This window comes from Zalophus californianus, chromosome 6, assembly GCF_009762305.2.
Source record: "Zalophus californianus isolate mZalCal1 chromosome 6, mZalCal1.pri.v2, whole genome shotgun sequence".
Classification (NCBI taxonomy): domain Eukaryota; kingdom Metazoa; phylum Chordata; class Mammalia; order Carnivora; family Otariidae; genus Zalophus; species Zalophus californianus.
In genome coordinates, this window is record NC_045600.1 from 140,733,396 (window position 1) to 140,750,177 (window position 16,782).

Below are 16,782 nucleotides of genomic sequence, written 5' to 3' on the forward strand. Positions count from 1 at the left end.
TGCACAGCCAGTGGAAGTCACAGGAGGCAGAGGGGTGATGAGGAGGGAGGGGGTGGGAAGACAGGAGAGAGATTTGGCAGATTCCAGGAAAGGCTCCAGGGGAAATGCAGAATCTCTGCAGTTCTGGAAGGGGGGGGTGAGAATGCGGGGTACGCAGATAGCGCCTCTCTCTTAGGGGAGTCGCATTTACACTCCTTTGCGTCATCTGGGTAGGTGGAGGAAGATCTAAGCTTTATAGTGTAATGTGGGGAAACCAAGGCATAAAGGGGTTAAGGAGCTGAACCTGCCCAAAGCCGAGATGCAGGCATGCGAACGTGAAGCTGGGGGAACCTGTCACATGGCACCTTGGTTTCTCCAACTGTAAAATGGAGCCCAGAACTCCCGACCGCCTGCTGAGATGTTTTGGGAGATTGTATGCCTTGTTGGAAGGCTCCCATCTCAGGCCAGAGGGTGGACCCCTGGGTCAGCCAGTGTGGACCAGTGTCCACGAATTCCCAGCCACCACCAGCAGGGGGCACTGCCCAGCCACCCGGGGTTCAGCGATCTGAGCAGGGCACACCAACCTCCAACAAGTCCGGGGCCTTTGTTCTAGGGCTAGGGCCTGGGTGGGGTGGGGTGGTGGGCACCAGGCACCGGAGATGTAGGGGCTAGCTTCAGAAGTGGGTGAAGCCACGCAACATCAGCCCTTGCTCCCACTGACCCCGTTCTTGCCTGCGGAGGGCCATGGGAAGCTTTTGTTCTGGCCTCGCCTCCCTTCTATGCTGCCAGGTGTGGGCTGTGGCGCAGAGGCTTCCATTTAGGGGATAAAGGCTGCCCGACCTACGTCGCTGTGCTTTCTCACGCTGCTTGGGGAGTGCAGCCCCCTCAGTTTACTTTCCACGACAGCAAACTGCTATCCGGCACAGGCAGGACTCCTGCCTCACTGAGGGTTGGCCCGGCGGGCTGCTGGGCCTGTGTAACCTCGGGGACAGCTGAGGGGGCACAGGTTCACTCTTCCACGTTCCCACATGAGCCGGGCCTGCAGCCCAGTAGCAAACCATGCCAGGCTCACCACCTGTTCTGAGCCCCAGGGCTGTCAGGGGGCAGGCTGGGCCTCCTCCTGGACTTGCCTTACCCTGGGCCGACCTTTGCCCCTGGGGCCCATTACGGGACTCCACTGACTCCTAAAAAAAAAACACGAAACTAGCTTCTTTTCTTAAAAAAAAAAAAAAAAAAAAGTGGGTGAAGCCAGCTCAGTGCCAGAGTGATGGGCTGTGTGACTCCTGGACAGGCCACCTGTCCTTGCTGGAGCCCTGTGTGCTCATCTGTCCACTGGGAAAAACATGCATCTGTGTGCAGAGAAGCAGCACAAGATAGAGCCCAGAGGAATGAGGAGAAGGGGAAGGGGTCAGGAGGTAGGGCCCAAGCAGGGGTCCCTGGGGCCCTGACCTTCCCTATGCACTCCTGGGAGCAAAGGTTGAAAAAAGACCCCAAGATGATGGAAACTCTAGACAGGGGATGCCTTGGGCTCTGTGCCCTTGCCTAGCCCCCGGTAAGGATATGCAGGTCCAGCTCAGCTGCCAACTTAAGACACATCCGATACCAGCCCCTGCAGAAAGCACAAGGTGGAGCTTCCTCCAGGCAGGGTGCACAGCTTGTGGGCTCCTTGTAACACCACCCCTGCCTGTGCTGACTGCTCACAATAGCCCGGTGAGGTGCCAAGACAGTGATGAGCCCCCTGCCAGGGCAGTGGGTGGCTCAGGCCCTCAGCCAACTCCAAGGGCAGAGGGAGCAGGGGAAGGAGGGCGCCCCAGAGCTATCTGACTTCAGGCCCGATAAAAAGCAGAGTGGGGGCTCCTAGGACTGAGCTGGAACGCCTGGCTGGGACGTGGGGGAGTGAGAAGCCTTTGGGCAGAGGATTCTTTGCCAGAGGCTGGGGGCCAGGGATGTCCCCGAACACAGGGGAGAACATCTAGGGGGACAAGAGCTTAAATTGACCAGATACAAAATCATCCAGGAGAAGGGTCTTACGGGGTCAGGCCTGGTTATTTGCAAAAGGATGAACTCAAACCTCAGTTCTAGGGGTTCCCCCACCAAGAGAAATCCAAGATCCAGCCCCTGGCCTGAGCCAAGTGAGTTTCTTCACCCTTGGGGATCGTGCCCCAGCCCCGGCCATGGCAGTGTGCACGTAGCGCCTGACACGGTGCGGGCGGCCAGGATAGGTAGAGCACCCCGAACCAGGTGAGCCTCGACAGCCCACCTCCAGGGCTCCCCAAGGCTGGCCTGCAACTTCAGAACAGCCTCCGCGCACCCTCTGCCCAGCAGTTTCCCTGATGGGAATTCATTCTGGCTGGAAAAGCTTAAAGGCACACGTGAAGACACACTGCTGAGTGGTGGAACCAAGTTGCAAAAAAAATCTGTTCAGCAGCACACCACTGACAGATGCACGAACAAAGAGAACACAGATCTGGAACACAAGCCCCACACAGAAAGGCACCCAGTGATACCATGCATATTACGAGGGTCCACTGTACGCATGCATGTGTGTGCGCAGAAAGGGTCTCACGGCCCTCATGTAATTTCTAACAACGTCCCAGGACTTACTTGGTGTGTGTGTGTGTGGTGGGGGGCAAGTCTGGGTTCTGGGAAGTGGTCAAGGGAGACTTTTTTTTCCCAAGATTTTATTTATTTATTTGAGAGAGAGAGAGACAGAGTGCGCACAAGCAAAGGGAGGGGGACAAGCAGACTCCCTGCTGAACAGGGAGCCAGATGCGGGGCTCGATCCAAGGACCCTAGGATCATGACCTGAGCCGAAGGCCGACACTTAACTGACTGAGCCACCCAGGTGCCCCCAGGGAGACTTTAATCTCATCTGTAATGTTTAAATTTTTCAAAAGGAGTTTGCATTCATATAGTACATGTGCAACTTAAAAATAACTTTAAAAAATCTAGGTATAAGGATGTCACTATGCGGAAAAGCCGTAAGGCACCTCAGTGTGTATTAGAGAACTTATTACCAAAACTGCCACCACATCATGGAGAACCAGGCGTGCTCTAAGCATCTCATTGCACAAATACATCTACTGATGGGGCACCTGCGTGCCTCAGCCCCTTGGCCGTTTGACTCTTGATTTCGGCTCAGGTCATGATCTCAGGATCATGAGACTGAGCCCCGTATTGGGCTCCACGCTCAGTGGGGAGTCTGCTGGAGATTCTCTCTCTCCCCCTCTGTTTTTCCCCTGACATTGCTCATGGACACACACTCTCTCTCAAATAAGTAAAATCTTAAAAAAAAAAAAAAAATACATCTACTGATATGGGGAATGTTAATACATTCACGAGAAAAGTTGGTCACAAAACAATATGCTCTTTTCATACCCAAAGAACTTGAAAGCAGGTTCTAGAACAGAGGAATGGATAAACAGAATGTGGTCTATGCGTACACCGGAATATTTATCAACCACAGAAAGGAATGAAGTCGTGGACGAACCCTGAGGGCATTATGAAGTAGGCCATATACAGAGCGCACGCTGTGTGATTCCGTGTCACGAGGCACCTGGAAGAGGCAGATTCGCAGAGACGGGACACAGCAGAGAGGTCACCAGGGGTGGAGGGTAAAAGGAGTTACTGCTTAATGGGTACAGTACAGTGCTTCTGCCCAAGGTGATGGAAAGCTGTGGAAAGAAGTGATAGCTACATAACACTGTGGATGAAATTAACGCCACTTAAAAATGGTTAAGATGGCAAATTTTCTTATATATATTTTACAACAGTTTTTTTTTAAGATTTTATTTATTTATTTGACAGAGAGAGACACAGCGAGAGAGGGAACACAAGCAGGGGGAGTGGGAGAGGGAGAGGCAGGCTTCCCGCGGAGCAGGGAACCTGATGCGGGACTCGATCCCAGGACCCTGGGATCATGACCTGAGCCGAAGGCAGACAAGCGCTTAACGACTGAGCCACCCGGGTGCCCCTTACAACAGTTTTTTAATGCAATATACGAAACTACTGAACTGTACACTTTACACCGGTGAACACATGATGTGTGAATTCTCTCTCAGTAAAGCTGGGCGCCTGGGTGGCTCAGTCGGTTGAGCGTCCTCTTGATTTCGGCTCAGGTCATGATCTCAGGGTTGTGAGATCGGAGCCCCTGTGTCCCGGCTCGGCAGGGAATCTGCCTGAGGTGCTCTCTCCCTCTCCCTCTGCCCCTCCCCCCATGTACACGCACACTCTCTAAAATAAAGTCTTAAAAAAAAAAAAAGAGAGAGAAAACATATATACCAGAAACTTCAAGAAATGGAAAAACAAAAAACAAAAAACAAACAGAAAACACCCTGGACATGCTCCCTCTTGATGCCTCTACCTCTATGCTTGTGTATTTGCGGGGCTGCCTGGAGAAGCTTAGGATGCAGGGATATGTGCTAACCCAGTGCCAACCCGGTGTTAACCTGGTTCTCTCTGGGTGGATGGAACCAGGGGCATTTAAAATTCCTTCTGATTGTCTACATTTTTTCACTTTCCTGTAATGAGCATGCACTGCTTTGATAATTAAAATAAGAGAAAGAAAAGGAGGGCAGGGAGGGGGAGAGGAAAAACACTTTGCAGAACCACCTCAAACTTGTTTGCATTCCAGCAGGTGAGCCCAAGCCCCCGCGTGGCTTCTGGGGCCAGGAGCCTGGGCCGCAGGAGTGCGCACCACTCCCCCTCTGTCCTTCCTGAGAGCTGCAGGAGCACAGGTGGGCACCTCTCTCCAGCAGGGCAGACAGGCAAGACTGCTGGAGGCCCACATGCTGAACACATGATGCTCCAGCTAATCCTCCCAGCAAGGACACCCATTTCATAGATGAGGAGACAGAGGCTCAAGGGATGGAGCCCAGGCAGTCCTGGGGCCTCTGCAGGCCCTCCCACACCAGCCTCCTTGGTGCAGCCTTCTTGTTGGAGGAAGAGTGGCGGGTCCACCTGCGTGGCCCTGGCCGGCTGGGCAGCTCCCCAGATGCCTGTGGCCCCAGCCCCTCCTGTGCCTCTCCCAGCCCACAGGGGCCATGTCCCTCCTGCCCGTGTCCACATTCTCGGCCTCGACTCCTCGGCCCACGCCCAGCCCCTGCCAGCGCTCACGCGTGTGACTGTGGTCTCCTCACGCTTCCTGCCTCCAGCTCCTCACCCTCCGGCCCCCTCCTTCCTCAGAATGTCTGTGGCTCTCACTGCCTCCCTCCCTGAGAGTCCAAACTCCTCACCCGGTAGGCTTTCCAACCCCTGCCTCCTCCTGCTTGCTAGCCCACAGCCTCGGCCACCCCTCCAGTCGGACCCCAGCCCACCGGCACTCCCCAGACCGGTGCCGGGCTGCCTGCTCCCGTACCTGGGCTCCCACCTCGTCCCTCTGCCAGGACGGCCGCACCTCCGCTTGGAGAACACCCACAACTCCGGGTCCCCCCGCTTCCGCCCGGGACCTGCCCTGATCACGTGGCCGGGTCGTGCCCCTCTGTGGTCCTGGGCTCCCCGCACACCAGGTCACCGCAGACTCAGAAGCTCTCTTTCCCCCCCTCCAAGTTCTGAAGTCCCAGAGGGCTCGTCCCTCGTCCCTCCCCGGAGCCTCCCCTCGGCCCGGGGCAGCTTCCCCGTGGTGTGGTTCCTGGCCTCTGTGGGTCTGAATCCTGACTCTGGGGAATGAAGGCCAAGGAACCGACTTCTCTGGGCCTGGCCCATCTAACGCAGGGCGAACCATGGGCTGGATCATGGGGTCTGAGCACTGACGCGGTTACTGCCGACACAGTGTTGGGCACTGCAGAGTCTAGAAGTGCTCAGAAGACTGGGCAGTCATGAGGCCCTGTCAGGGTGACCCTGCCTTGGTGGCTTCGGTCTCTGGGCCTCCTGGTGACACTGATGGCACTCTGCCAGGCAGGGCCTTGTCAAGCACCAGCCCCCAGAGCCAGGAGAGGGGACCAACTGGGCAGGTGGACTCGGGGCTCCCGTCCTCCCCCCACTCCGTCGCCCCCCCTCCCCATCCCCGGGACACAGGCCTCCCAGGGTGGGGACCTGCAGCCTCCCACCCCCACCCCAGAAGGGCTTTCTGAGAGGACCTGCTGCTGGACTGTTTTGGAGGCCCCCGAACACCCTCGTTCCCAAGTCGACACCTTCTGCCCTGGGGGAGGTGGCCTTGTGTCAACAGGCAGAGAGGAGGTGTGAAGGCAGCCACAGTGGCCAAGGGGGAGGCTGGGCTGGCCCTTACTGCTCCCTGGTAATGAGAATACCACACGCCGCTGCAGCCCCCGTGCACCCTGCCTCTCCTTCCCTCCCACATTCCCACAGCCTGGCCACCCCTAGGGCCTGGCAGGGAGCCGGGGGGAGGCAAAGACGACCTAGAGGGCAGAGGCCAGGCCTTCACCTGGCTCCAGGTCCTTGGGCCTGTCCAGGGAGAAACAGCAGGTGGAGGTCTTCCAGGAGTGGGGCCGGGGGCGAACAGACGGTGGGGCCTGTGCTAAGTCACCAGGAGCAGGCTGGGCCACAGTCACTGGCCTCCCGCAGCCTCTCGCAGGGCCAGAGCTGACTGAGCACGGTCAGGGTCCAACCTGGGCCTCTCTGCCCCTTCTCATCTGACTGCTGGCCTGGGGCAAAGTCCAGGGAAGTCGATAGGGGAGGATGAGTCTCCTCACCTGTATGAAAGGATCACTGGCACCCGACTGGGGCCGCACTGGCAAGCCGAGCCAAGGGCACGGTGACCTGATGGCTCCCGCCTACACATGAGGAGGCCCAGCTGAGCCAGGGCTTCAGGCACAGAGAACAGGGGTGAGAGTGTCAGGGGTGCTGAGGCACCTGGGAGGCCTCAGGGTGCAGCCCCAGCCTGGCCCAAGACAGCCTGAAGGGGCCCCTGTGGCTCCTCGCCCTCGCAGAGCCCAGAGCCCTGAGGCCGCCCCACCCTCTCCCTGATTCTTGGCCTCAGCTCTGATTGTACCTGAGGGGTCGTCAAACCCCTCGTTTTAGGGGGCTTGTCAGCATAGGTAGAGTCAGGCACAGCCATCCACTCCAGCTCCCGCCTGTGCCTAGTGTGTACGCATCTGGCCTCTTCTTCATCACCTCCACAAACAGGCCACTCACTCCCTCATCAGACATCCCTACTGATCTTAGGAAGTTCTTTGGTCTTCCTGGAGTATTTCCTTCTAGACGCCTGGAGGCAACCATCCTACCCCAAAGTTTTTGCTTTGTGAACAAAACATCCCCGAGTCCTTCGACTATTTCTCTGGTGACCTGGCTTGAAGCTGTCACTAACCTTGCTGTCCTTGGCTGGGGCCTGTTTCCTTTCATCATGAATGGTGGCCCCCACATGTGACCACTTACTCTGGCAAAGGCCCATCCTGCAGAGGGAATAAGAGACAGTCACCTCCTTGGTTGAAGACCCCATTTCTCGCAAATGGGATCACCTTTGTTTTTCACGCGTGCTGCCAGTTACATGCCACCTGACCCTGAACTAAGAGGGAGATTACGTGGAGCTCTGTTGATCCCGACTTAGTAGATCTGGTAGGCTGTTCGAGCCTGTCAGCTTCTCTGTGATCCTGGCTGTTATCCAATTCACTTGTTGCATCTGGACCATACCCCAAATTAGATCAATTCATATCTTCATTCAAGATCAAAACAATGCCCTTGACGAGGCTGGGAATAGAGCTGGTGGCACCATCACCGTGACCTTCCTTCAGGTGAACACCCATCCGCTCATCTGTGGGAACATCAAATCCGTTATGAACTCACTCAACTGTCATCCAGCTCACATGGCCCTATTTGTTGACAAGGATACCCTGGCACTTCTTTATTACATGGACAGGAATTATGTGTGGCTGCTCAAACACACCCAAATGTCAATGACTTATGCAAACGGGTAATTTGTTTTCTCTCACATTAAAGAAATTCAGGGATAGACAGTCCTGAGCTGGTATGGTGCTTCCATGTTGTCATCAATGCCTCAGGCTTCTGTCTGCTCCATCATCCTCAGCGGATGACTTCTGTCCTTGGGACTGCTTCAGTGTCACCAAATGGTTGCTGGAGCTCCAGCCATCACATTTTCCAGGAAGAAAATATAAGGGGGTAGAAAAACATGGGAGCGTACCTCTCTGCTTTAAAGAGCTTTCCTAGAAGCCCCATCCAATATTTCTGTTAATATCTCAATAGCCATTCCGTGAGCAAGAGAGGCTGGGATGTGTTTTCTAGCTGGGCATATTGCCACCCACAATAATACAGTCCAATTATTAAAAAAAGATGTAAGAACAGAGGCTGTAACTGATGCTGTGTGTGCAACTAGAAGGGTCTGCCAGACTCGTGAACATTCTATGGACCATGTTTCCCTGACCTAACCACCACCTCCTCCCATCACAGGAAGGAGCGGGCGAGCCCGCCAGGAGCCTGCGAGGCCCAGAAGTTAATCACCTTGTCCAAGAGCATACAGCTGTAACCCCGTCCCTCCTTTTAACAGGGGAGTTGGATGAGGAAGAGAGGAGAGCCGCCCGTGGGGCAGGGCCCAGACCCGGCTTGTTCACCAAGCACCTGGGGCTTCCCACATAGAGGGAGGAATGCTTGAGGGTGCCAGAGGCAAGCTGGACCAGCACCTGGGCCAGGACCCAGCCCACCAGCAGAGGCAGGTTGAGATCTTCCATTTCCTATAGCCTTGGCTGGGCTGGTGGGCTCGGTTCTAGCTCCAGGCATCTGAGCTCTCCTGTCCCCTCTGCGCTGTAGCTGTGGTGGCCCCTGCCACAGGCCAGGGGCGGGTGTGCCCTGCTGAGGATGACCCCTGTGCTGGGTCCACAGAGGAAAAGGGCCGCAGGTGGAGGAGGGGGCTCGGGCAGGATGCGCTAGGCCTGGTGCTGGAATCTCAGGAATGGAAGGAATCACCTTCTTCTAGGGCCAAGACTAAGAGACCAGCCGCCCCCTTACCCACACCCCAACCTAGTCCTTTACCTACTTCATTCTGCTGCCCCTGAACTTACTATAAGACTTATAAATGTAGGCTCTGTGCTAAGCACCATGACATGCATCATCCTTACTTACCCCAATAATCACCCTGGAAATCAGAACCCTTCACTTTACAGATGAGAAAACAGATGCTGAGTAAGTAGCCCAAGTCCTCACGGCTTAGAAGGGGTGGAACTGGGATCTAAACCCAGGTCAGTCTGATTCCATAGCCCAGCCTCTTCACCATCAAGTGACACTACCTCCCTGTGCTAAGTGGAGGCCCAATGGGAGGATCCACTTCGGCTCCCCCACCCTGGTGAACGGGGATGGTAGACAGTGTGTCCCTGTGCTTCCAGAGCCTGGCTGAGAGGCCTGGTGAAGAGCCAGGGCCCCACCTTCCCAAAATTATGCTCTGTCATCCCAGTCAGTCTGAGGCCTGGGCTCTGGGGCTAGCCCAAACCAAGACAGGAGGCCAGGCTATCCTGGAGAGGAAAGGAGAGTAAGCAGGGCTCTGTGCTGGTGGTGAACTCCCATTATTCACCAAGTCCTTTCATAGGAAACCCCTCCAGGCTGGCTCTAATTCTGGATTTTCGGACCCTTCCTGGAGATTGCAAGGCCATTCCACCTCTCCAGGTCTATCTGCCTGTGCACAAGGCAGTGCTATTTGGCAAAAACTAAACACACACTAAAGATACATCAGTAAGGGCTTGACTGGGGTACACGTGCTATAATACCATAGAACAGTTAAAACAGTTAAAAGGGGTGAGTCAGAAAACTCAAATATCGGGACGCCTGGGTGGCTCAATGGGCTAAGCGTCTGCCTTTGGCTCAGGTCATGATCCCAGAGTCCTGGGATGGAGTCCCGCATCAGGGGACTCCTTGCCCAGCGGGGAGTCTGCTTCTCTCTCTGCCTGCTGTTCCCCCTGCTTGTGCTCTCGCTCTGATAAATAAAATCTTAAAAAAAAAAACTTAATATCAACAGCACATTAATCTGAAAGTTCAGAATCCAGATCAAGAAACATACAAGAAACCAGATGGATTCTGTTTACAAATGTCAATTACACGTAAATCAATTCCTAGCCAGTACAGCCATGAGTTCAACCTAAAAAGTGCAGGATTGATTGTTTTCTAAGTCCCACCACGCTTAGGGGAAAAAATTTTTTTTAACTTCGTGTAAATCCTTTCAAGTCATGGGGGCGCCTGGGTGGCTGTCGTTAGGCATCTGCCTTCCGCTCAGGTCATGATCCCAGGGTCCTGGGATCGAGCCCCACATCGGGCTTCCTGCTTGGCGGGAGGCCTGCTTCTCCCTCTCACATTCCCCCTACTTGTGTTCCTGCTCTCGCTCTCTCTGTCAAATAAATACAATCTTAAAAAAAAAAAAAATCCTTTCAAGTCATGAAATACTTGCATAACCTCCTGCTTCTTTCCAGAGAAAGCCTATTTGGATTCAAGGCCATGGTTGAGTTACCTTCTTTTTGTGCTGTGGACAAATAAGAAATTTCCTCTCCTCATTCACGGCAGCTAGAATAAACTAAACAGGGGTTGCCCTGACGACATGGTTCAATGCCAATTATTCCTTCATCATCATGCTAAAGTGGTGACTTGGGCATATTTTCTCTGGTATTTTAAAAAATGAGTCCTGAAGGGCGCCTGGGTGGCTCAGTTGGTTAAGCGTCTGCCTTTGGCTCAGGTCATGATCTCGGGGTCCTGGGATGGAGCTCCACATCAGGCTCCCTGCTCAGCGGGAAGCCAGCTTCTCCCTCTCCCTCTGCTGCTCCCCTTGCTTGTGCTCTGTCTCTATGTCAAATAAATAAAAGTAAATAAAAAATAAGTCCTGAGCAGAAAGTGAGGTCATCTCCTCACTGAAGGTTTGTCTGCACCTCCTGCCATTTTTTTTCCAGTTAAAATGATCTGCTCTAACGTTCGTATAATGTTTAAATGTTCATCCATTTAAGTCACCCGTGACCCTCTACGAGTCAGCTCAATATCTCCTGACGGGGAGTGCTCTAAGACATGCTGTTGAATGAAACAAAGCAAGTGACAGGGCACCCGGGTGGGGCAGTCGGTTAAGCGTCCGACATCTTGATTTCGGCTCAGGTCATGATCTCAGGGTCATGATATCGAGCCCCTCGTCATGCTTGGTGTTGGACGCGGAGCCTGCTTGGCGTTCTCCCTCTCCCTCCCCGCCACACTTCCGTCAGGCTCCATGCTCAGTGGGGAGTCTACTTCTCCCTCTTCCTTTGCCCCCCCCACTCATGTGCTTTTGTGCTCTCTCAAATAAATAAAACCTTTTTAAAAAAAAACAACTTACAAACAGGCCGCAATGTTCCCTCATTTACATACATCCAGGTGAGCGTGTGGGCCCGGCGAGGCGGGGCACATAACAACCTAAGAGCTGCTCTTTGCTGAAGGACCTCAGGTTTACCTGTAATGTTCCCACTGCTGCCAAAGAGAATGTATTTATGTAATTTGTGTGACTAAATGTTTGTTTTTAGGAGCGGCCACAAATACTACAAGGTCATTATTTATTACTTCAAGCTGATACAGGCCAATCTATCCCAGAATCCAGAAACATCATCATGTTGAACTTTTGTTACTGATTGCCTGCTTTTTCTTTTTTTGGTCACACTTCTGCTCCATCTGGCCATCCAACTTCTTAGCCTGGCCCCAGCCAAGCTGCGCTCCAGCTCTCCACATCAGCACCCCTGTGCACTGTTCCAGAAGCCCCTCAGCAAGTCCCACTGCCAGGCCTTTCCTTAAGCAGTTTCCATGGCCAGAATTCTCCCTACCTGCCTCTCTCCTTAACCAAGTCCTACTCATGGTTCAAGGCTCAGTGGTGACCTCTCCAGCTCTGTGGCCAGAACTCTACAGCCCCTGGCCCTCATTTGGCCCTTAGCCTCGGAGTTCAGCCCTTTCTCCGAAGATCACAAAGGACACCGATGCCTCCTTTAACCTGTAATAAACTGCTGAGGAGAGTTTTTACTATCTCCAAGTTCATACTGTAAGACTATAACAGTCCTACGAATCGATACTATAATCATTATTCCTGTTTTATAGAGCACAAGCTCAAGCTCTGACTGGTTAAGGGCCCTGCCCAAGGGCACAGAGCCAGTTAGTGATGGAGCTACTAAATGTAAAATGGTCTGTTCACTTGTTGTCTCTCAGCACAAACTTCAAATGTCATGAGAGCCAAGACCACAACTAACTTGTGTCACGCTGGTGTGCCTGACCTTTACCAGTTGCTAAATAAATATGAAGTAAATGAGTAATGCCTACAGCATCTTGAAATGTAAGTACCTTCCTTATGAAATGATAGGAGCAAACATTTAGCTCATCTGCCAGGCCCACACTGATGGTTCCACTTAGTACCAGCAGCCTGCCCAGGTGGTGGGCATTTTGTAGTATTATTGCTGTGAGATCGAAGGAAACTTGAGTCTCAGAGGAGGTAAGTAACTTGCCCCAGGTCACACAGCAAATAGACTCAGGCCTGCCTGGAGAGCTCACCTTCCCCCATTTTCATCACCCACTACTTCCTATCTTTTTTCTCCAGGCTGCTCTGTTTTTCAGGGACGGAAACTATCTGTGGGTAGTGAGACGACGTTGCCCGTGTTATTCAGCAAACCAGCAAATGTGGGTTCTGGGAGCAAACCAGGAAGGCTGCACTTGTATGTCCCCCTACTTCCACACCACCCCACATCACTGTGGGCAAATCCCTCGGGGCTTGTCTTGCAGCCTTATCCAGCACACCTGCAGACAGTGACTGGCAGTTACTGGACAAACTCCCACCCCACCCCACCCCCGGGGCGGGGGAAGCTGGAGATGAGAGAGGCGGCCACTCTTTGCATGGGTCCACTGTTCACATGAGGGACAGCCTGGCCGTCCCCAGACGATGATGGCACTGCCCACCACTGTCGGGCTCCTGGGCACTCACCATGCCACGAGCCCGGGTGGGTGGGAACTCGGTGAGAAGCTTAGCAGCTCCATCCAGATGCGAATTGTCCCTCCCACACTTCCCGGGCTGCAGGGGCCTCCATTAGAGCCCCCGAGGAGTCAGAATCCACACCTCCGCAAATGGGCCCGCTTTCCCAAGGCCCCCCTGCCCAGGCCTTCCCTGGGCTCTGTGGGTTTTGACACCTCTCTGTAACCTGGCAGGGGGCCACCTCTCACCTTTGGTCCAGATAAAAGCTCAGGCCTGGAGGTGGCCGGCCCAGCCTCCCAGAGCCTGCAGCAGCCCCGGCCATGGCCCAGTCCCCTCCTCTGCACAGCCTTCTGGGCCACGACCACTGGATCTTGCCCCAGGGCTGGGGCTGGGCCGGCCACCCGGACTCCACGTCCCCGGCCTCCTCCTCGGACTCTTCGGGCTCGTGCCCCTGCGACGGCGCCCGCGGCCCCTCGCAGCCCGCGCTCCCGGCCCGCGGCGCCCGCTCCGCAGAGGCCGCCCCAACGGCTCCCGGACGAGGCCGCAGCGGGCCGGCTGGCGGGCAGCGGCAGAGCGCCAGCGAGCGCGAGAAGCTGCGCATGCGCACGCTCGCCCGCGCCCTGCACGAGCTGCGCCGCTTTCTGCCGCCGTCCGTGGCGCCCGCCGGCCAGAGCCTCACCAAGATCGAGACGCTGCGCCTGGCCATCCGCTACATCGGCCACCTGTCGGCCGTGCTGGGCCTCAGCGAGGAGAGCCTGCAGCAGCGGCGGCGGCGGCGGCGCAGCGACGCGGCGGCGGCGCCTCGGGGCTGCCCGCTCTGCCCCGACGGCGGCCCCGCGCAGGCGCAGGCGCAGGCGCAGGCGCAGGTGCAGGCGCGCGCCCCGGGCGTGGGCTCTGCCGCCGGCGCCGCAGCGTCGTGGGGGTCCCCGCCGGCCTGTCCCGGAGCACTAGCGGCGCCCGAGCGCCTGGGGAGCAGGGTGCCCGAACTGGATCCCTGGGTTACACCCCCTTACTGCCCTGGGATACAGTCGCCCGCGCATCTCTCCCAAGGGGGAGCCCCTGAGACGGCCCTTTGGACACCGCCCCAGGCCTGTTCCAGAACGCAGACGTCCCCGGAACCTAGGAACCAGGCCGTGCCCTGGACGCCGCCCCCCGCGGCCCGGGAGCTGGCTGTAGTATATCAGGTATGCGCGCAGGCCCGGGCCACTCCTCTCGGGGTGGTCCCAGGTTCATTCGGAAATGGAGGGCGTGGGTGGGCTCAAGTCTGCAGAGATTCTCATGCTTTTTAGATCTGGGTTTATCTAATCCAACCCAGTTAGGGTTAGAGAGAAGCTGAAGAGAGTATGGAGAGGACCCTAACCTCTTTGGGGAAAGAGCTGGGGCCCCGGGCCATTATTAAGTCCACCACCACCTCTACCGAGAAGTCTTCAGCCACGTTAAAGAGGGGGAACCCTCGGACTTGCTCCAGAGGCACGATGAAGGGTAGCAAGAGCCCCTGGTTCTAAGTGCTCCATTAAAGTTTGGGGGGTGGGAGGCTGGCCAGCCCCAGGCGTGGGGACTTCCAGAGTATAGGGGCTTGGAGCTGGTGACCTTCCTGTTTCCTTTAAGCTTCATTTGTTCATGAGGCCCAGGAGTGAATGAGTCATGGTCCATAAAAGAGCCTATCAATAACCAAAAGTTACTGCTCGCTTACTGTTTGCCCATCACCGTTTTTGGCACTGTGCATGTATTAGCTCAGCCGGCCCTCCAGCAACTCTATAGCGTACGTGCTGTTAATCATCACCCCCATTTTACAGATAAGAAAACCGAATGAAAGAGGTTGTGTTCTTAAAGCTAGTTAGTAGCAGAGGTGGGATAGGAACCCCCGGAGTGTATCTCCAGAGCCAGTGTTCTTCACCACTTTGCTTCACTGCTTCCAGGACACCCAGGGCTGTCCAGAAGCTGCCAGCCACGCTCCGGGGAGCATCCAGGTTCAAGGTCTCAGGGCATCAGGCAGTGGCCCACTAACCAGCTGCTTTTGCCTCTCTTGCAGGGTATCTCTGTGTCTCCAGAGTCCTGCGTGTTGCCAGAAACCCCACCCCTCCTGTCCCGCCCAGCATGCCAGAGACTCCAGCCTCAGACCCAGTGGGGATGCTGGAGCCACAGTGCAGAGGAGCTCCCCAGCTCAGAGGACCAGGGACCAGGCCCTGCCTTCCAGCTCGGTGACCAAAGCCCATCCCAAAGCTCAGGCCTGCAGCTCAGTGGCTGCCCTGAACTTTGGCAAGAAGATTTGGGGGGCGCCCACCTGGGCGTCTTCTACTGATAGCCTCGCCTGTCCCCTTGTTAGCCAGGAATCAGGCCTCTGGTGTGGAGTGTCCTCCTCATTTGCTACTTGCTGTGGTCTTCAAGCTTTTTTTAAGCCAAGGATCTCTTTTCCAAGTGATGTCTTTCCCAGAGAGGCAGTGTTCGAAATAGAGAGTGGGTGGCCTCCCTGGCTGGAGTCTGGGCTGGGGTAGTGCCCTCCGCTCCTAGACACCCCCCGAATGACCCGTCTCTGCAGAACACCGGCTGAGCTGCAGCAAGGTGCTGGCTGCGGGACCACAGAGTCGGCGGGTCTGGGACCGCTGGTGGAATGCATTCTCGGGGTGGCGGAGGGGAGAGAGAAGCCTGTACGCTTCGATTTTTGTACTTCTTAAAAAAAAACAACAACAAAAATGTTGGTATGGTCTGTTTTTCTTCTATCAACCTGGGTTTTTATTGCCTCTGGAAAAGGAAGAATGTTCCCATCCTGCAGGGAACCATCCTTCTGCTCTTCCCCTCCCCGGGTCCGGGCCTCCTGAGGTTGGTGTGTGCCCTCCCGTGCCACTGTGACAAGTCTTCACCTCCAGGGGCTCCCCTTGGCCTTGCTGTGTGAGGTGGCACGGGTGGGGGTTAACGTTTGGGCCTGTTCACTTGCCTCCAACCCAGCACCACTACCTTGTCCCTTCCTCTGAGCGTATTCCTGCCGACCCGGAGGGCTCCTTCACAATTCTAGGGAAGTGTTTTTTAAAGGATGCAGGGTGGTTCGCTTCCACAGGCGAGGCCCGGCGTATTTGTTCCTGGGGCTGCCATAAGCACGCATCAGGTGGCTTGGAGAACAGAAATACAATTTTCTCACAGTTCAGGGGGCTAGCATCCAAGATCAGTGTCAGCAGGGTTGGTTTCTGCAGCGTCTCTCCTTGGCTTGCAGATGGCCGCCTTCTCTCTCTGCCCTCGACGTAATTACGCTGTGGTCTGTGCACCTGGCTTTATCACTTCTGTTAAGGCCCCCAGTCATCCTGGTTTAGGGCCCCCCCCATATGACCTTCTTTTACCTTCATTACCTCTTTATTAAGCACTATCTCCGAATACATTGACGTTCTGAGGTCCTGGGGGCTAGAACTTCACTGTGGATGTTGGGGGAACACAGTTCATCCCATAATACCCAGTGCCTTCTTGCCCTAGCATTCTAGGGTTTGGGTTCTTACCCCAGGGCCTCTTGTCCCTAGGGGCTGCCAGCCACAGCTGGAGGGATAAGGAAACCTCCCACAATATCATACACAGCGAGGAGATGGGTACAGGGCAGGACTGACCTGGATGCACGTTCCACTCAGTTCTTGCTCACTGTATAACTGGGCAAACTATGAAACCTACCTGAGCCTCAGTTTTATTGGCTGTGAAGTGGGGACAGTAACGAACCCTATCCCTCAGGGTTCTGAGGCTTGGCACGTAGTAATTCCTGAATGGAGCCACACCGCCTAGGAGATGGTGCAGTCCGGTGATTCCCGAACCTGGCTGCATGCCGAGACCCGTGGTTGTAGAGGCCCACCCTGAGAGCAGGAGTCAGTGCATTGAGTTGGGACTTAGGAACCTGGGGCTTTAAGAAAATCCTTCCCAGGTTTGGGTTCAATGGATATTCTCCACCCCTTCATTTTATAGCTGAAGAAACAAGC

The 16,782-nt window shown here is 55.3% G+C and overlaps 1 protein-coding gene and 1 long non-coding RNA gene across 2 annotated transcripts; one reads left to right on the plus strand and one right to left on the minus strand.

Annotated features, from left to right (window-relative positions):
• Positions 1–2,804: 2,804 nt before the first annotated feature.
• On the minus strand, positions 2,805–13,207 carry LOC113910261. Its single transcript, XR_003515986.2, has 3 exons — positions 13,081–13,207; positions 6,929–7,687; positions 2,805–3,653 (listed from the first exon to the last, which is right to left on the minus strand). It is a non-coding gene; the product is annotated as an uncharacterized LOC113910261 (long non-coding RNA).
• MESP2 (mesoderm posterior bHLH transcription factor 2) lies at positions 13,082–15,513 on the plus strand. Its single transcript, XM_035728240.1, has 2 exons — positions 13,082–14,016; positions 14,865–15,513. Exons 1-2 carry the CDS (start codon positions 13,153–13,155, stop codon positions 15,132–15,134), a joined length of 1,134 nt encoding a protein of 377 aa, XP_035584133.1. The 5' UTR covers positions 13,082–13,152; the 3' UTR covers positions 15,135–15,513.
• The last annotated feature ends 1,269 nt before the right edge of the window (positions 15,514–16,782 follow it).

Coding starts and splice junctions, on each gene's coding strand:
- MESP2 (XM_035728240.1), top strand. CDS start 13,153: ATGGCCCAGTCCCCTCCTCTGCACAGCCTTCTGGGCCACGACCACTGG. Junction 14,017..14,864: donor AGCTGGCTGTAGTATATCAG/GTATGCGCGCAG, acceptor CCTCTCTTGCAG/GGTATCTCTGTGTCTCCAGA.